The sequence below is a fragment of the Cynoglossus semilaevis genome, chromosome Z (genome assembly GCF_000523025.1).
Source record: "Cynoglossus semilaevis isolate Cse_v1.0 chromosome Z, Cse_v1.0, whole genome shotgun sequence".
NCBI classification, from domain to species: domain Eukaryota; kingdom Metazoa; phylum Chordata; class Actinopteri; order Pleuronectiformes; family Cynoglossidae; genus Cynoglossus; species Cynoglossus semilaevis.
In genome coordinates this window covers 15,882,314-15,903,080 of record NC_024328.1, presented here as the reverse complement: position 1 = coordinate 15,903,080, position 20,767 = coordinate 15,882,314, and the positions used below count along the sequence as shown (strand labels likewise).

Below are 20,767 nucleotides of genomic sequence, written 5' to 3'. Positions count from 1 at the left end.
TCTTCCGATGAGGAGGAGCCAGAGTGAGGGAAGGATGGGAGTCATCTGAAGAGCAGCTGTTTGCTCGTTCCAACTTGGAGAAGGGGGAGCAGAGAGGAGCCCTACTAGGCCCGCCACGGAGCCCGAGGCGAGGGGTATCGGGAGCTGGAAGCAGGTCCTCAGGGTCCTCTGGGTCAGACTCGGTGTGACTGAGCTCAGCCTCTCGCTCTGGGTGAGAGCAAGCAATGTCTGTGGGCTTATCAAAAGGGAATGAGGTGGACGCTCCTGGGGAATGTGAGCGCTCTGCAGGTGGGTATGGACTCGAGATACAGCGTGTGTCGATGCAGTCAGTGATGCTGGTGTACTCTGCTGCTTTCACCTGGACTCCCGCCCCCAGGCCACCGTAGCAGCCTCTCGATGTAAACATAAGGCTGTGTGATTTGACCAGAGGAGGTTCCTCTAGGAACGAAGTGCCGACTGTGGACAGGTATCGGCTGCTCTTTGAGCGTTCGAGCAGACCAGCTGATGGTGGCGGTGACAGTTCCATGTCCCACAGAGGTAAGGTCGTGTCTGGTAAAAGGTGGGCCGAGCATAACGACAAATCAGCGGCCACGCTGTCGTCAAAGATACCTCCAGCTGTTCCACTGCGGCCTGCTCCACCCTCGGAGTGCCTGTCACCCAAACCACTGGTGATGGTGCTGCTGAAGTCCCGGCCTCCTGGGAGCACCGTCTCCATGATATCTGACTGTAGTGAGCTGTCCCTCTGGAGTGGTGGGATTACGAGCAGAGGATCCAGGAAAACCTCTGCTGGGCCCACCTCCTCAGAAGTAGAGACATAGATATCGATGCATGATGACGGGCGGTGCTGCTGGCATACAGATAAAGTTGCCAGGGGTAGGGGTTTAGACTCCTTGGTGGCGGCAGCTGAGGACACAGACTGTGAGCTGTTGGCTCTGTGGAGGCTGAGCGCGCGCTCTTTAAAGAAACTCTCTGCTCTTTCAGCCCCACTCGGACGTTCACTACCACCACGATTACCCCCAAGATAAAAGGAGTGGCTTCTTGTCCGTGTGGCCATGCTGGTAGGAGAGGGAGGGGACATTGACCCTTCTGCGGTTCCTTCCAGTGCCTCCTGCAGGCGATATGTGTTCCCCTCTGTGCTGTTGAAGCTGCTTTGGCGTAGGATGTAGGCTGCATCTGGACACTCACCCTGGCGGAGTATGTACGCAGAGTCTGTGCAGTCAGACGAAGTCCTCGAACGCACCTTGTTGACCTCGCCTCGTTCGACCCCTGTCACACGCTCCAGCGCTACAGCAATTCGACCAATTAACTCCTCCATTTGTGCCAGACGGATATCAACAGTCTGCAGGGAGGCCTTCATGAAGTGTTCCCTCTCATTGACTTCCTCCAGACGCATTGCCATGTTTTCAACCCTGTTGTTGAACAGGGAAGAACATGAAACATTGTATGACTCCAACCTTCAAATAACTGAGTGTTTACAGCAGAGCTAGGCAAACTACGGCCCATGGGCCAGATGTGGTCCACTGGGCTTTCTAATTTGGCACACCAAACACTAGTACAAGGTATGGTAAAGACTGATGTAAATTGTTCATGCATTACCATGAATCAAATGTCATTTCTGTTGATGCTACTAAATGACACCAAATGTACCAAATTATTTTTTAAGTTTAGTTTTTTTCCCTGCACATTTCATTTAAACAATTTTCTCCAGCATTTTACATCTAACCAATACTGAAACAGCCTGCCAATCAAATTTAGAACTTCATTTTGGCCTGTGCGTAAGGTAGGGTACTATTGGTCCACACCCAGGACCACTCACTGAGCACTTTACCAAGTTGTATTTGTAAAGTACAGTGGATACAGTTTGTGAATATCAAATAAACACATTTGTCATGATGAAAAAATTAGACATTGTTCTGGGTTTAAATAGTTTTTGTCGTACTAGCCCCTGCTTAAGACTGTACTGAACAGTGTGACAGAATATAGTGTAGTGGGCCAGACCTTTCAGAAGTGACTCTGATTCGCTCATCATTTGATGAGTGAAACCTGTCGTCTTTCTCTCTGAAGTACTCCTCGATACACTGCTCCTCAAAGTCATGGACTTTCTTCAGCTCGTCTTCAGTGATGAAAAGCTCTGTGGGCAAAGTTGGACATTTCTAAGACAGTCGTATTAATCTGGTTTGCCTGTGAAGGCGTGGCTGTTTGTTTAGTATCCTCATGATGAAGACATTACATACTCAGCCCATAGTCCTGCTCATCTTCGTCCTGCTTACGCCAGCGACAGCACAGATGCTTTAGCACCATGGTGATGTGACTGAAGATGATGAGTGGGGGAGGAAGAACTGGCCGCTCATGAAAGGTCATGATGAGCTGGTATCGCTGGAACTTCCAAACCTGGTTGGAGATGGATTTCACCTCAAAGAATGTGTTACTGAGATGAAAGACAAAACAAGGGTTTGTTGAATAGTAACAGTCTGATAGAAGCAAAAAGTCAGGATCTGTGCATAAATTGGAAAGATCCAATCCGTAAGACCCGCACAAACTGTCACATAGATTCTTAAATTAACTTTGTGGAACTTGTCCAACAAGATTACTGCAGGGGCGATAGAACTGCAACACCAAACTGATGACATCTCAAAAGTATTGTGTTGCACAGTAGATTCTCTGGTGATTTTGCTGTAAAAGTAAGAAGTATTTTTCATTTGATTTATTAGTTAGAGTTTAGTTAGAGTTAAACTTTTGAATATTCAGAAAAATAGTCTATCTGACTAAAGTTGTGAAACTTGAATGAGTGAATTCAAAAGGGCATAATAGCAAAATAATAGCACAGTTTTTTATCATTTGCTGCAACAGAGATATATTTACTATACTATACTATATATTTACTGATATACTTTGACATACTTGAAGACAGCTATTAGAAGGTTGACCAGAAGTATGTTGGCCACCAACAGGTAGCAGGCCATGATGGCTGGTACGATCCAGGCACCTGTCTTACAGGGAGGCAAGGTCACTCCGTCTTCTGTGGTGACGTTCTGACCGCAAGGAGCTGTAGTCAACACACACACATACACACCAGGTCAAATCATGTCTATAGAGAGACCTAAAAGACAAATCCAAAAGTTCCAACAGAATATTTGAAGTCACAAAGTACTTCAGTAGAAAAAAAGTAGAACATTTGGTCCAACAAAAAAAAAAAAAAAAGAAAAAGAAAAGAACCGTCTTTGGGGTCAAACTCTTTGACTACATATTTGATTGAGCTTGTCCATCAGTGCAGCAGTTCTAATAAACAGTTCCTCCCTTTGGACACTCAATATCTTCCTACTGCTGAGGTAGCTGTTTTAGCTGGAAATAAAATGGACAGTACTGAGAGCAAGTGAAAGAAACACAGGTACGTCTGTGACCTGTACAAACTCTTACACAGCTCTTTCCTAATATCCAAGGTTCAAAAACTGATACATGTTACATGGAACTTGTAATAATATTTTGAGCATTTTCAGCTCAAAGGTGTCCAGCAGTCTTATCCCTAGGTTTTCCTGTGTTACAGCCAAGTTTGTTAATAAAAAAAACAGTCCAAGAAGGACAACATGGTTTTGTTGGACAAAATGTTTTCATATTTTCAACTACTCAATGTACTTAGTGTTGAATACAAGTGGTTCTGCCTTTTAGCGTAACATACTGTAATACTATAGAAGATAATAACTGATGCACAACAAACTAAGACAGACATGCTGACACATGAACAGACAGAAAAGACAAGACAAAAGAAACACCAAAAAGAGCTAAAAAAAGGTTCTAAAAACAAAACTATACATTGAGTCACAAGACCACAGCAAAGAGACAAGCATGACTTGATAGTTTGCTAACATACAGAAAGCATAACCTTGCTTTATGCTTCTTTTTAGCAAAGGAATGGACACAATTACGAAAAACAAAACAAAACAATTATCGCAATTTGTTCACACAATATATTTAAACATTGCAACAATGTTTGAAATATATTGTCACGTATGTATGCATTAGCTTCATTCAGAAATGGCAGTTAATTGCTCTGAATTGTCTGAAATGTATCAAGGATACAGCGTATGTTTTTCCATCAGAGATGGTTCAGTTGCTGTGGCTTAACACGAACGTGTTCTTCATTTTTGTTTGTTTGCCTTTGAGATTCACTCTTGTCATGCTCTTCAGTGTTCAATTGTTTCACACAATGCAGCCCAAAGACAGAGAACTGAAGTAATTTTTTCTTGTTTTCACAATTTTTACAGTTTAAAAAAAAACTCTGACAACTGAACCACGTGAAAAAACAGATTTAAGACGATGAGAGGTGATTAATAAATCAATGCCTTTTAATTCATGTTGAATAGAAATGCTTGATGCTGAGTATGCTGGTAGAAGAATTTTGGCCTTGTTGCTTTTCTGCAGTGAGCAGAGAGAGGGTGGTTATGGTTGAGGTGACAGACAGACGGTGTTTACATGGCAGTCACTTCTTCAAATCCACATGGATGAATGTTAGGAGGAGAATTAAGGTGAAGAAATGTCAATGAAAGACCAGTTTTTACTCTCATCCTTTGAACATAAATACACAAATATTACATTTATATGCTGTATATTTACACATAAGTTGACAAGTGCCCCTGCCATGCAACTGTGCCATTTGCCAGCCAGTGACAAAATAGTCAGGAAAAAGTCGCCTACATGATGATGTCACCTCAGGTCACTGCCCTTATGTCTGTGATTCTACGGTTACAGACCTTTCACTCCAAACTCCTAAAGTATTTAACCTTATTTAAAGGTACACTGCGTAGATTTTACCATAATTTAGCAATAAACGTGTGGTTTAGTTGAGGAAACGTGACTGTCTTCAGCTGATAACCAATCACATTAATGTATTTAGTTTTATGTATTAAAATATCAAGTTCTTCCAATGCCCTCAGAGAGACAACCCACACCTGATGTGAATGAACTTTTTGTATTCCTGTTTGATTCTAATGAAGTAGTGTATAAGGGTTCAAAGGTCAGACACAGTTGTTTCCATCAAAGACCTTTACGTTATTAGACTCCTCGCAGATTGACATGATAAATAAAATGAAGTGATATGCCAACATTATTTGATAGGCTGTTTGTTCTTTTTTTACTTTCAGTTTGATGTATTTTTTTAATTTCAAAAGCAAGTAGAACTAGAACTCATTTGATCAGAGAGTACCCAGATCTAGACCTGAGATCTAGATCTCAGATGAGGGCGGCCAGTAAAATCAACACCTTTTCTGAACACTACCTGTCAACCTACTATTTAAGAAATGTCTTTCCTTTCCTTTCTCACCAATTTTCCATCTGTTTGTATTGTATATATTTATTTATTAGGGTTCTTCTTAAATTCCTTTGCATCTTAAATATCAGTTTCTACAAAAATATTCAAATTCCAGAGTTTCTTGATATGTCAGCATACAGTGTACCTCTAAAGAAAATACCGGAGGTAATGCTGATAATGTTCAGTAAATGACCCGAGAAACCAACACATGAAGGCAACTTTAACCTTAGTGTGTTGCGCTGCATGCACACTTTTGTCTTTAATGCCCTCTAGTGGTACGGGTGGGCATGGCATGGGGTATATGGGAGGACGATGAAGGGGAGGTAGGTATGCTGATGTGGTCTGTATCTACAGATTTACTGGGGTTTTGACTGCACTGGGAAAGGTGGGATGGACCATTGCTACGCCAGCTTCCTTGAGTTCGAAAGTAATTTTCGACCAGCCACAGTTTTTCATTCAGCCTGTGCTGTAACTTCCTACTATGCTTATCTGAAACAAAGAATGAAAACATTATTTCAGATCTCTTCTCTTTGGGCCACTCCTAACAGTCTGTACATGTACCATCACATACACAGTATTCAGACAGAAGAACAGCAAACAGGGGACATTTACTGTTTTTTTCTCACATTTTACATTGTTCACTACAATAAAGGACAGAAGAATCTTTTTTAAAGAAGCCTTTAACTTAATTTCTGCTAAAACTGAATTGGGGCATGAACCGGAAACAGAAGGTCAGTTGGTCAGTCGTGTCAGTCAACTTGTCAGGTTTAGAATTACTAACTGTCCTGCACTAGGTGTGGCTTGTTGACAAAAACCTGGAGTCTGACCTGAAGTTGAGGCCTCCACAAACAGTTGACATTGTGTCTATGAAGATTCTCAGTCATCCAGGTCATGGTCAAGTTTAAAAAGTTCTGTTAGGCAACTGGACGTGAATTTCACGTCCAGTTGACATTGTATTTTACGTTTGAGATACTTCCACAAAACAAAAACCATTCTCTGACCACTATATTGGACTTAACTATATTGGACATAACCATAGGGTGTGGCTCATTCATAGTCGTTTCCAGAGGTGGGTAGTAACGAATTACACTTACTTCTTTACATTTACTTAAGCAGGTTTTTCAAAATAAAATAAAATACTTCGAGGAGACGTTTTAAATCACTATACTTTTTACTTTTACTGGAGTAGATTTATGAAGAAAAAACAGTACTCTCACTCCGCTACATTAGGCTATACTGAGCTCGTTACTCGTTACAGAGATACTGGATAAAGCTTCAGCTATATTCTCTATTGTCTATAGATCCACGATCCAGTATCTCTACTTTTATTTTGCCATAGAGTGACTTCCGCCCAAGGGTCTACTGTAACCAATAAAATGTAGCCCTTGCTGCGCAGTCTCGTCACGTGACCATACTCGGTCTCGGCGGCGGGACGGATTAGTTTAGCGGTCAATATCCACCACAGTAGTGATGGGAAGACCGACTATTTTTATTGATTCGAATCTTTGACTCTCGAACAGTAAAATGAACGAGTCGTGAACGAATATTGAACTAATCATTTCATTCGTTTTACAGCAGGTGGCGCTTTAGCCCTATTGTGGGCGTTGTAAAGAAGCCTGCGGTTCTCCGACACTAAATACTGAAGGCAACATGGTTTGTTTCCGCTGACAAAGTCTACAAAGTATACAAAATCCACAAGCAATTAAACCATGCGAAAAGCTAAGAAATAAAAACACACCATAATGTGAAGATGAATGAGAGCAAAAGAGACCCGAGCTCTCTGTCACGTGACAAATGAAACGCATCTGCGAGAACGAAGCGAAATATTAGTTCACAGAGAATGATCCGTTCACAGCGAAAGATTAGTTCACAGCGAAAAATTAGTTCACAGAGAATGATTAGTTCACGGCGAAAGATTAGTTAACAGAGAATGATTCGTTAACAGAGAATGATTCGTTCACAGCGAAAGATTAGTTCACAGAGAGTGATTCGTTTGCAATGAAACATTAGTTTACAGTGAAAGATTAGTTTGCAGAGTAATTAGATCGTAGTGAAATATTAGTTCACAGTGAGTGATTAGTTCGCAGAGTGTGATTCGTGAGTTCAATATCAACAATTATTTAATATGACTCGGTAGTCTCGAGTCACGAATCTTTCATATGACTCGGGAGTCACGAGTCATATGAAAGATTCGTTCATTTTGAACGAATCACTCGCGAACGACACATCACTACGCCACAGCAAAAATGCAGAATCAACGGTCAGGGTTATGTCAGTGCTGTCAAAGACAAGGAGGAACACCCCATCCATGGTCAGGGTTATGTCAGTGCGGTCAAAGACAAGGAGGAACACCCCTGGCCTCATATTTAATGTATGTTCACGTTACAAACAGTGCCAGACAGCAGTTTCATCATGCGGTGTCTTCTGTGTTGGCCCAAACAGACGGGTATTTCAGCTTTCAAAAGCCCATTGTCCAACCTGATGAAACATGTTGCGGTAAGTTTGACCTACAAATCCTTTTTTCCCCTTTTTGCTGTGGATAGGCGAATGTTTGTCCTGTTATGTTACATGAGTACTCCGTGCTGAGCTCGATCTGCTTGTAGCCTCAAAGACGCGTTTTTATCCACAGGTCCAGAGGTTTGGAAGTTTTTGTTACTTGTGCTGTAATTTAAGTTATTTCGTAAATATTTAATTATTCATTAATTAAATTAATTAATTTGTTTTGTTTTATTATTTTGTTGATGGGATCAACTCTCCTCTGTAATTTTGTTTATCTGATTGAATGCACGTTACTCAGTAGTTTTTCACCATGTACTTTTTTTTTACTGTTACTCAAGTAATTATTTGGATGACTACTTTTTACTTCCACTTGAGTAATATTATTTTGAAGTAACAGTACTTTTACTTAAGTACACTTATTGACTACTCTACCCACCTCTGGTCGTTTCCATAAAGAACTGGAGTTTTGTTCTCTACTATACTTTGCCTGCGCCTATACTACTGTATACTTTGCCTATTCTGTGCCTGTCAAGTTGATATTGTACCAGTTGTTAGTGTTTCTGAAAGAAAAACCCTTCTATTACAATGCAGTTTTTCATAGTTTTAGGATGTGTTTACTTTAACTTTAATTTAACTTCTGTCTTCATGTTAACTTTGGGAAGAAATACTTTTCTCTCTAGATAAAAAAACAACAACAACAGAACAAAAACAGTCAATACAAATGACAAAAGACATTAATTAAACCCTGCACCGAGTCCTGTGTGTTCTGTTATGCTCCACAGTCCAGAGTTCAAATAATAGTTACTCAGCAGAAGCACACGCTCTGGCTCTGAACTTACGGTCAATCTGGTCAGCAAACACCTCTCCGTAGATCATCCAGTAGGGCATGAAGAAGATGTTTCTGGCCAGCATCCAGGATGGATCCTCATTTGGGTTGAGGATGGCCTGACGGGCCACTCCGAAACTCATCAGCACCACCAACATGATGATGACAAAATACATCATGTCGATCATCTGACAGTGAGAGAGAAGAGCAGAGGTGAGTTTACCACCAAATAAAAGTTGCCAAGCTGCAAAACAGGACTGGAGTTGTTTTTCAAGTGGGATTTTGAGATAAGTTAATAAACATTTCCTTCGTAAAATTGAAATCAAAAGCTTTTTTATGAATTAGTAAATACATGCAGGCTATATACGTATACACACTGTGTTTGTACATGTGTTATGTGTGTTTAGGCATATAGAAGGGGGAAACACTTTTCTATTATTTGGTGAGCTTGGATTATTTTACTCTTCAAACAAAAATTCTGTCCAACATGTCATAGTAATGGAAAGTTTATATTAAATGAAATCCATTGCTCCAGGTATGAAGGAAATGTAATTATTTATTTATTATTCATAAAAAAACATTTGTCACTGGGCAGATTTGTTTATAATAAGGCAAAAAACAAACTATGTTTTAAAAACAAACTAAATGTGAACAAACAGCAACATCTTCACTGAGTCTCCTCACCATCTTTCCGATCATCATCACGTAGGGTCCCAGGTACTTGTTGACTCCAAAGATGTCCAGCAGCCTGATGTACCAGTAGATGATGTTCACGCAGTAGATGACACGCCCGTAGCTCATGAGCGGCGGCTCCTGGAGTCGCAGCACCATGCCCACAGAGAATATGAGGATGGCCATGAGGTCTGTGATGTTCCAGTACTCCTGAAGCCACACCTTCACCTTCTGCAACAATTTTCCTGGCTCTGACATCAGGATCTGGTAGAAAAAGAAAAACAGAAAAAAAAACTTCAACAGAAAACACAGTTATTAAAATACAAAGGAGAGAGTTCAAGGTCTCAGGAACACAAAAACAACAAGGATTAATGTGATTATGAATCTAGCTCTACTGTTTCATTGGAATAATAAAAGCATCTTTCTAATCATTTTTCAAAACCCTGAAAAAGACAAATTTTGGCCTTACTGTTGGAGCTTTGACTCATCAATAGGCAAGATAAACCTTTCCCAATTTATGACATTTTAAAGATTTAATATATAATTTTGGTTTTGATGTTTTTAGAATTCCAATATATAAATTCAATTGTTTTTCTTTACACAAAAGTGACTAGTTCAACTGCAGTAAAATTGTAGGTGTAAAGCCCAAATCCTCTCTAAATAATTTCTCCTCCTTAGTGGGGCTTTGGCCCAGAGGCAATGTCTCTGTCATTGGTGTGGAACCCCAGGGTTCACCTCCTGGGCAAGTTTGAATACCGGTTAGGGCAGTTAATACCTTCCAGTGGACTCACCACCCACAGGAAGGTTCAGGGGGGTTGGTATGGTGCAATGTGATTTGGGTGGAGACTGCTGCCCCCGCGACCCGATAACGGATAGACGGATGAAAATGGATGGATGGATAATTATAATTAATTTAACCAGTACTCTACTGCTTAGCAGCACAATGTCCACAGGAGGGCAGTCAGACCCCAGAAATGAGACAATCCATTCAATTGTGTGGTGGGAGACCATGTGACACAATGATGAATGTATTTTATACCCTTTGTGTAGAGATGTGTCCACACGGTGAGTGAAGTAAATCTTACACCTGTGTTTTCGCTTATCTAGTTTCCATTTGTTTTGCTTTGGAAATGTCTTTTATACACATTTCTTTTCACCAGCCTGGGACCTATTCTTCTCCTTCCACAGCAGAATCCATCACTGCTTCCACGCTTCTCACTATAAGCTGTGTGATGGCACTGATTTAATGGTTTTAACCCCTGTCCATCTGATATAACACTGATAATTGAGCTGTGTGATGGTGATGACGAGTCTCTGTGAGGGCTTTAACAGAGCCGTCAATGTCATGATGCAGCCAGAACAGAGAGTATATTAAGATCTTCATCTTTTTGTGGACCTGTGGTGGTGTCAACAGGCGTTTAGCATCAGGTACAACAGAGCTGAGGAGAAGGAAGTGAGAATTACTGAATCTCTCCTCCCCACTATTATTTGCACTTCACTCACTTCCTCCACACTCTACCTGTAGAGCAGAAAACAGCCGCAGATACTGTTTTTTTATTTTAAGGTTTATTTTGAGGTAGTTTTCAGAACATGAAGATAGACACAGCAAAAATAGTCACAGCTGGAAGTCAAACAAGAAAAAGATCTTCTCAAGGCATTTTGCTTAAATGGTGTGCCCCCCAGACAGTAGACTATTAAATAAACTATTGGACATTTGGACAGGAACGCAGAGCAGGAGAACATAGGGAGTTTGATTTGTTTCATCAGTTTTCAATGAGGATATGCAGAAGTACTTCAACCATACGGAGACATTTTTGTTATGATGACAAAGAACATGTTGGCACGTCAAGTTAACTGTCCTTGCCTCATTAGGCAAGGACAGGTGAGCTAGTTAACCCAAAGACCACCATCTTCACAGCAATCATTTTCACTTAATTTCTTTAGATCTGAAATATTTTGGCTTCAGTATGCAAATTCTAATACTACAAGTATACAAAAAATAAGCATGGACTTGCACTAACGTGGTATATTAAGATCCACTTTCTTTTAAAAAACAACGACATATGTAAAAACAAAGCTAATAATATAACCTTGTCTCTTAGACTGGAACAAGATCAATTTTGGGAAAAATTGATTTTACTTTGAATTGTATCAAAGAGACTTTTTTCAAGGATTTGATTTTTAGTTTAAATATATATATAAATATCTGTAATAAAAACAGAGTGTACCTCTCTCATTTTCTCGATGCCGTTGGTGAAGATGTAGGCGATGACAATCCACTCTTGAGGCGACGGCTGCAGGTCCATCTTCACCAGGACTATGTAGTTGAACAGCATCAGGTAAGCCACGTATGCCAGCTACATGCAAACACAACGTTAGAGAAAAATCAGGAGGGTCATGGCTTTGTGTGTGTGTTTGTGTGGAGAAATCAAGTTCACTTCCCTCTGTGCAAACCAATCAGGGCTGTAAAAGGGTCAGTGAAGAAAAAATGAAAAGGTGAAACTGCTTAAACACTGAGTGAGTGAGTAATTGATCCCGATTACACCTCTGTTTAAAACAGTTTCTCAGATCTGATAATAGAACTGTGATGTCAAGACACCTGCTCGCTGTGCCTTCACATTACCCATCTCCCCTGGCTGTATCTATTTAAATCCAGGTCAGCTGTCCACTTTCATTTTGCCTGCACATATTTGTGGAGCGAGGTGCAGTAATCTGGTAATGATGGAGTTTTTTGGATGGCGTTTAAAACATAATGCTGCTGAAGTCTGGACACCTGTGCAAATAAAAATCCATTTTACATCAATTTTCCAATCACACATTTCATTAGTGTGCAGTCTGACATTTCTGATAGTGTTTAGTGTTAGTGAAAATGTATATGAGTGACCAACACATCACAACAGTACACAACTTAATACTTTAACCTCAATGTATCTAGAAAAAATACACAAGCTTTAAATTCTGTTCATTACACAGACATTTGTAGGGTGTCATTACTGAAAAACACAAAGTTGTTTGATAAAAGCTGCCTGTCTTTTTAAGACTGAAGGCAGCAGTGAGTGTGACAGGATGTGCTTTTTCTATTATAGCAAGCTGACATTTTTGGAAATGTGATTTATAATGTCACCCTATGGTTTTCCGAAACAGTTCTAGATTTGACTTCCTTAAGAAGCTCTTGTTTTGTAATGACTACAATATTGTAATTGTATGTGTCACCTTGTTCATTTAGTCCCACCAGCAGAGTTGCATTGTGGGAAAGGTTTGACAAATATCACTTTAAACAGGACACTGCTCTACATAGAGTGGCTAATGGCTATGGATACAAATTTAACACTAAGGCTGATGCCATGAATAAAAGCACCTGGTTTTTAAGTGAAATAATAGAGTCACCTCTGCGTAGTTAAAAAAAGAAAGAAATGAAGAAAAAGAAAGAAAGAAAGTGAATTAACCATAAGATAATGTTTCTTTAGCATTTTTTGAAGTTAACTCTAAAAGCCCTGCAGCTGAAAAGGGATGTTCTAAGGAGTGAAGTGTGTTGACAGATACAGCAGAAACAGAAGATCAGCAGAATGGAACATCCATCCATTTTCAACCTCTTATCCGTTACCAGGTCGTGGGGGCAGCAGTCTCCATGACCACCACCCAAATCACACTGCACCGTACCAACCCCCCTGAACCTTTCTGTGGGTGGTGAGTCAACTGAAGGGTACCAACCACCCTAATGGGATTCGATCTTGGCCTGGAGATGAACCCTGGGGTTCCACACCCCAGTTCCCAGTTCCCAGTTCCACACCCCAGGGCATTTCAACTGACAAAATACTCACAAATACACAAACCTGAAATTAATAGTTAGAAAAAAGAAAAAAAAGAAAAAAAGACCAGACAGATAGAATATTCTAGTATAAAAGTTCTGGAACATTCTAATGTCTTATTTATGGTCCTAACAGAGCAATGAGGTTTTAAACATCTGTTTGAAGTCAACATGCAGCTTAATTTCTCGAATGAATGCATAATATTAGGATGTGTATTTTTGTTTTCCTTTTCCTCCTCTATCAGCTGCACATTTTGTTTGAAAATTATTATTATTATTATTATTATTATTATTATTACTATTATTAGTTACTTTGAGGCCCCTCGGAAAAAAGATGAAAACATGCCAGGTGAACAAACACCTGTTTGTTAATCTACATCTTAAGACTCTTAGGGGTCACATTCCATTTGTTTATGATTGGCCGATGGTGGTCACATGATGATCCTTAAACGACTAGATTCTTCTGGATTTCCATTAATGCTGGCAGTAAAATTTCAAAGCAGTACAGGAAGCCAGTTGGGTGTGGAAAAAGACAAACTATAAAGTAATATAAAGTACTATATAGAGTTATAATATAAAGGTTTAATAATATATTTTATATTTTTAATGAATTAATTACATTTATTTTTTACTGTTTCTGTAGTATGATGTATATTTGAGTGTTGTTGCTGACATTGTATATTCTATAATTTATAGAATTCAATTCATTATTAGTGATGAGATTTTAAGTAGCTTGTGATGTTTTGTGTTTAAAGTGTTAATTGATTATTTAAATTTAGATTTTAATAATCAAGTCATGTTCAAAACTTTAGGGATTAAATGTCAACCACAGCTCCCCCTGATAGTGAGTGAGGTACAGCTACTACCGCACTTCCTCAAAACTACTGTTCACTCTTGTTTTGGTCTAACATCAAAGTAAATCTTTTACTTTACACTGTTGCAGTAGGAAGTAAATCAGAGCTGTTTTGGCTGAAACTGAAACCAACTTTGATTAAAATTTTATTTCAGCAGATTTATGCAGTGTTTCAGACTTTCTCTGTGTTCAGTATAAAATCTTGGTCTTTTTACACCAGTGTTATACGTATGTCAAACTTTATTATTATTTTTTTTGCCATGCTGAGTCCTTTGGTCTCTGAATTTCTTTTCTCAAACTTTTACCACCAAGGTAAAGCCAAAGAATAAGAACGTGAAACTGGAACCTAGGTTACAGTGTGAAGGAAGTACTACAGAAGTATATGCCCAGGATTTGATGCTGCCAAAGAAACACAGAGAATGCTGGAAATGCCAGGAGAAATCTGAGAATGTAGGTGGTGTTTGCTGAAGCCAACACTGACCGTATGGAACCAGAACTTGACAATAGGAGCATTGTAGAACTCGTATATCTTGCGTCCCAGGGGGATGAGGTGGTGGCGGTTCTGAACATCTTCAACATCCTTCTTTCTGGATGTCTCCGTGGTTACCTGACCCAGCATCGCCTGGGCGAGTGTAGAACCCACACAGAGCAAGTCAGGAAGGAGTGAATGGTGTGGAGAATAAATGGGTGGAGAGTGTGGGAAGAGGATGGCAAGTGGGATTGGGAAAGTGGAGGTGGAGGAGAATTTTGTAGAAAGTCATCACAAGGAGTCATATATGGAAACAGGTTTAATGGAAGGGTGAAGGAAATGAGAGAAAGGGGAAGGAAGAAAGGAGATAAGAGTAGAAATGTTATATTCAGAGCTCAAATAACTAAAATGATACCATCATTATCAACAGCAGCAAGCACAAGCAATGTTGTCATTCCAAAATGTGAAATGTGTGTTGGTGGTGGAGTGTTGGGTGAAGGTCGTTGACATAACCTGACGCAGACACACGCACTCATGGATTTTGTCTCAGACAATAGTGAAGAGGCAGAGGAGAGATAATGAAAAGACAAGACAGAAAAACGACGGGTGAAATGAAAGAGAGAAAATCAGACATATATAAATATCATTTTTAAATTTTGACACATATTTACATCCATGAGAGCGAGAGAGAGAGAGCTTAATGTTCTCATGTGTTATGGTTTATGGTCTCAATGTAAAAAGCAACACCAAAACCTATGAGGGAGTCCAGTCACTGAAATCTGTTGTATGTCAACTAAATGTTGTATAGCATGTTTGTAATATTTAATGAGGTGTTTAGTGTTTCTGCATTTTCTATGTTTTTGTATTCATTTAAAAAAAATAATATTTGCCTAAAGTATGTGCAATAGAGTCCTTCAGATGTAAAAAGATTCAGATGCCAGTGTTTAAATCACACTGTGTTTTGTTGCACTTCAACATGCACAATAACTGACCAGCAGGTGAATTGGAGCAGTCACAAAGGCTTTAACATTCATCACAATGTGGTTTATCAAGAGCACCTGAGGATATGACAATACAATCTCCCTCTGTGGTGTCACAGTCGGTGTGTCTGTATGAATCTCATGTGATTCATAAGTATTGGAAGCGGCATTTGCACAGTCAGAAGCCAGGGCAACAGGACGAGTTGATTACCAATGTATTTTAAGTTGGTTTATATGGAAAGATTCAGGCAGCAGGACTCATATGATCTTATCCTCTATCCATTCTGCTTCTCCCCCTGTCTAGCAGCCTAACATTAAGCCTTGAACCCATTTGTCAGTCAGACTGCACAACCTAATAGAGTATTACTGTCCCACATCAAAATACAGTACTCGTTTCACCTTCATGAATTACCATTTTTGCCCTGTATCACCCCATCTTGCTAAGCTGTAAAATTAAAGAGCAGGTTTGTATTTTTAATCTCAATTACCAACTAGACTAAATCCTAAAATGTCTCCAAATCAGACAACCAGAGACTCTCACTTAACTTGAAACAGTCAAGGTAAAATCATAATTGTTTTTCTTTTCTTGCATTGATATTGTGGGTCAAACAACATGGAATACTGTGTCTATCTTTGCACTGGCTTGTGACTGTGTTCAATGCTGATGGTGGATATGTACACTGTATGTAGAACTCGGGTTCAATCATGTAATAGCAGAGACCTTAGGTCCAGTTTATGTTTTAAATTGCTTCATCAAAACCCAGTGTTCATTTAAACACAGAAACTGGATCTCGGTATCATTTCCAGGATTGACTGGGTTGAAATGGAACAGCTCCTAATCCCACTTTACATCTATGTCTGTGCAGATGGACCAACTCATCCACTGTGAGCTAGGAGGATGATGCTCAGACTCTGCATGATTTAAGCTCTGCAGCAGCAGGAACACATGGTTATATAATGCAAAAGCCCGGGCCTCCCATGCTCAGCAGTCGACATGCTGAGTGGTATGCTGCAGCAAACCGTCAATGATGGGAGAAAGCAAGGGGGCAGCCATCGACCAGCATACGGTACTGTACCTCGATCAGAACTGAGCTTGGAGAGAGAGAGAGAGGATAAAAAGGAACTCGAGAGAAGAGGGGCAAAAAAGGAAGGAACAAGCCACGGAAACAAAAGATTGAACTTAAAGAAAAAAAAGAGGTTGAGCAAAGAACAAGAGGGATGGAGGGGGAACCGAGAAACAGAGGGGGAAGATGGAAGAAGAGACAAAGAGGGAGGGAACCCACAAGCAGCGACAGACTGAGACACTACAACTCCACCATTATGTCTTTGTTGAGACGACAAAACTGCAATACTGTAATTTAGGTTGTGTGCAGTGATCACTTCAAGTGTGTCCATGTTTAAACGTGTATAGAATCTGAAGTGCAGGGCTGAGGTGGGTTCTCTCACCACGGAGTTGTACTGTGCCTCACAGTAAGATCTTACTGTGAACTCCATGTCTTCCTCCTCCTTCTCCTTGACGGGCTTCTCAGGCTCCTCCTCCTCCTTCTCCTGCAGGTAGGCCTCCTGATCCTGGGGCACGTAGGACATCTCATCCTTGTTCTTGAACTCCAGGCTCAAGATGGATGGTGGCAGAAGCAGTCCCAAGATTACCTGGAGATTGATTGAAAAACAGAAAGAACAAATTACAGGCGTTTCCCAGCATCAAAAAACAACAGTGTCTGGAGACAGTATTTGACATAGACATAAAAAACTTTCTGTGAAAATGGTTGTATTGTTTCTAGCACAGGGAAGTACAGTAGAGAGAACTGAAGACCAATTGATGCCTATTGCCTCTACAACCACTAAAAATGTGCTGGATAATAAATAATAAATAATATATAAAAAGTCCTTTACATCAGACCTTCAAAACATAAAAAATAAACAACAAGAAAAGATAAGAGGAGAAAATAGACACTGTCAGGCTCCTGTGACCTACCTCTGGCCAGTCATCATCAAATATCGGCAAACACCAAAGAGTATTTTAAAATATAAATACAAAAGGTATGAAGTTCATCAAGAAGACTTCTAAGTTCTAACACAAAATACTTCATGCAGTGGCCAGTGAATATGTTTTTGTTAAATATTAAATAAAGCAGTATTTACATTGAATTATTAATATGAAAACACATCAATACAATTATGTAAAACTATAACTCAAATCCTACCAGAAATGTGTAATTTTTATTGTATGTAAATATGTAATTACAACTAGGTATGGTTGGATAAAACATTTTCATGTCAAATCGATACCTCCACTATAACTTGGTCTGCCGCACCTGAGACAATAGTGTCCCTGTTCACAGCAAATTGCTCAGAGTTAAGTTTAGAATTTGCACATAAGTATCAAATTGGACGGGCAATAGGTGTTTTTTTTAAAAATGTTTGTTCCTGAAATTTTGACCAATATCAGACAGATATCGATCCTGAGTATTGGATCGACCCATCCCTAGTTACAACTAAGAACATTTTTTCAGAGTTGTTGGATTTTAGTTATTGCTCTGTGGCCTGAAGATTATGTTTTGTTTCTTTCAAAACATCTGTGAAGCTGTTATCTTCAAAAATATTCTATCTTTACACTCTTTATTAGGAGAAGATAAAACAGCCACAGCTATTTAAATGCAGTTAAAATATATTTAATTTTTAACTATTAACTATCAAATCTGAGCTAAAAGAGTATGAAATCATGTGGCAGAGACAGTTAAAGACTTTAGCAGACATTAGCAGCTCACATCCACTCACAACTACATTAACATCAAAACAACATCTTGAATATCGCACCTCTGACTTGTGAGAGCTTAATTGTTATATCACTCATGTTTACAACAGCTCCTGTGACTTCACTCATCAACTGCAGTAGTACGAGGTAGAACAAACAGATATGCAGTACAGATCACTGTGCTGCAGTAATGGATGAGAGGGAGAGAAAGCTTTTGGCAGTGGATGAAGGAGGCAGCCCTGCTGTAAACACTCTAGATATATAACAGTCAAACAAGGAAAACAAGGGGCTGTAACCACAGTGAGAAAAAAGGAGGAGGCAACGGAGAGAGAAGAGGAATCATGTCGCTTCTTATCTTCAGAAGCAGCTGCCTATAAAAATCTAATACAAGATTCGCTGCTTTCAGTGCATTAATGACAGATGGAAACAGTTGAAGTCTATTTTATACTCAATATGAAGCGAGGAATAAAAATTAAGAAATGTAATAGTTATGGATTGATGATGTCACAGTGGAGGGTTGAGGGTAAATAGACTGGCACAATGACCATTTAACAATAAAATGCATCATATCAGCATGTCTGTCATAACATCAATTATGTGCAGAGATCCAGGGAAAAGATATCAATAGTTTGTCACGTTATGAGTGAAGAGTGAAGAAATCAATGCTTTCATCACTGTAATTCTTAGTCATTGACAACCTCCAGTGAGCACGCTTCACTACAGGCTGAAGTTGAGTGATGGGTGATGCAGGGTTGAAGCTGACTGACTGTCCTCACAGCTACAGCCACTCAAAAAATGTGCACGGCAACTACTTGACAGAATTTGACAATTTTATTTGCTGCAGCTCCTAAGCCCCCGGAGGCACTGAGCCTTGTTTGTTGTTCGACTCTCCTCTTACTTTGCCTCCTCACTGGGCTTGTCTTTGCAGCAAAGTCTCAGCAACATTCTTGTTAAAGCCATGACAATGACAATGACAAAAGTCACAGAACACATCAAAATAACAAACCGACAGGTTCTTCTACCTTCTTCTTGTTCTTACATTCCTCTTGTTTCTTTCCCTCTTTATTCAATCACATTTTTAAAACTTTTACCACACTGATTTAAAGCCTATGAAATGATCGACATCTTTTTACAGGTTGTAAACAATGCTACCCCAACTCCAACTCCAGAAAACTGTGTTGGAAGAATCAGATTTATTGAAAGTCCATTAAACACCTTCTAAGTCTCCATAGTAAATGTTTCTAACTTCAGTAATCTTAGCATTATATTGTATACTAATTTAAAGCGTGTAGCTGTATGGCACAGAAATGAGTTAATTCTTACAGTATATGTCACTATAAATGTACAGAAAGCAATTTATTGAAAAATATTTACAGTATATACACATGCATTTATACATTTACATATGTATATGTTTATATTAATTTATCCACTCATTTATTTTAATTGCTCTCCCTGTGATCTATTGAAAGTAAATGAGTTCAAATAAATGTGGGACATAATTAAATTTATTTTTTCTTTTAGCAATTAAGGTCAGGTCTTCTGTCCCCTCTGGCTTTAGAACAGCATTCAGCAGCTTTGTGATCTCATACTAATGAATCATTGGAAGAATTTCACACAGGCAGGTCACCTTGACATAACATTTATTACACTCCCAGATGTACAGTACCAGACTTTAACAAAGCTCCAGGGCCAAGTGTTTTACCTGTCTGTGGATCTGTAAATCCTACACTACACTGCCCCTGCCACACATGGCAATTAAATTGCATTTATTACAGCAACTCTGTGCGCAGTATTCGCTGTTTGTAGGATAATGATCGGATGCTTATTGACCTGCAGTTCAGATATCAAAAATAAAAATGCATGTGTAGAAAGAAAGTCACTTTCTGTTTTAACAACTACTGATATCATCACGGTCTTGTTACAGTGGTTACTAGACCTTCACCCACTGCAAATATACTGCTCAGTGGTACAGAGCAGAGATAAGTGAGAACAGAACCAAAACCTGTAAAAGTGTCTTATGGTCTCTGTGACTCTACATATCTGTTAAAATAACAAAAGTAGACAAGATCAATAGGGAGAAAGACCAGAGCATAAAATATTTTAATAATTTTGAATGTTTGATGAACAAGAGAAAAAAGACGGTTACCTGCATAATAGGAAACTTAAGAAATGTAATCTGCACCTTACAGCTGTGAGAAGGTGGACAGGAGAGAGAAAAGAATATCAGAGGATACAAACCCCAATCAACAACCCTGTTCTGCTGTTAACCGAGAGTGATTCAGAAGCCTATTAGACAAAATGGTATTAAAATGCAGCAGCAGCAACAAAAACAACAACAATCATAGAGCTTATACCAGAAGATCACATTGATTATTCTATGTATATTACTGCTCAAGCAGTATTTTAGTAGTACATTTAAAAAATATAACCACACTTCCATCCTCTGTCCTCCATTCGGCAGAGGAGTGATTTGTTCCACTTCTACAATAACTTCTTCATCGACGTCAAAAGGTTGTCAACTAATTTTTTGCTGTGTATCATTTTTCCGGCAGCTTCTGCAAGATCTTGTGCATATCTGTAGCAGAACACAACTATAA

General features: G+C 39.4%; 2 protein-coding genes across 2 annotated transcripts in view; both read right to left on the bottom strand.

Annotated features, from left to right (window-relative positions):
• The window catches only part of LOC103398150 (transient receptor potential cation channel subfamily M member 3-like), a 19,926-nt gene extending 2,741 nt beyond the window's left edge, over positions 1-17,185 (bottom strand). The window contains 9 exon segments of the mRNA XM_025053383.1: positions 2-1,409; positions 1,999-2,131; positions 2,235-2,428; positions 2,902-3,046; positions 8,644-8,818; positions 9,315-9,566; positions 11,531-11,659; positions 14,445-14,585; positions 16,859-17,185. Coding sequence (XP_024909151.1) covers positions 2-1,409; positions 1,999-2,131; positions 2,235-2,428; positions 2,902-3,046; positions 8,644-8,818; positions 9,315-9,566; positions 11,531-11,659; positions 14,445-14,585; positions 16,859-16,999 — 2,718 coding nt within the window. The 5' untranslated portion in view covers positions 17,000-17,185.
• A 3,522-nt stretch (positions 17,186-20,707) lies between these two features.
• LOC103398134 (versican core protein-like) overlaps positions 20,708-20,767 on the bottom strand; it is a 19,540-nt gene continuing 19,480 nt past the window's right edge. Inside the window, exon 9 of the mRNA XM_017042889.2 lies at positions 20,708-20,761. Coding sequence (XP_016898378.1) covers positions 20,708-20,761 — 54 coding nt within the window. The remainder of the gene's footprint in view (positions 20,762-20,767) is intronic.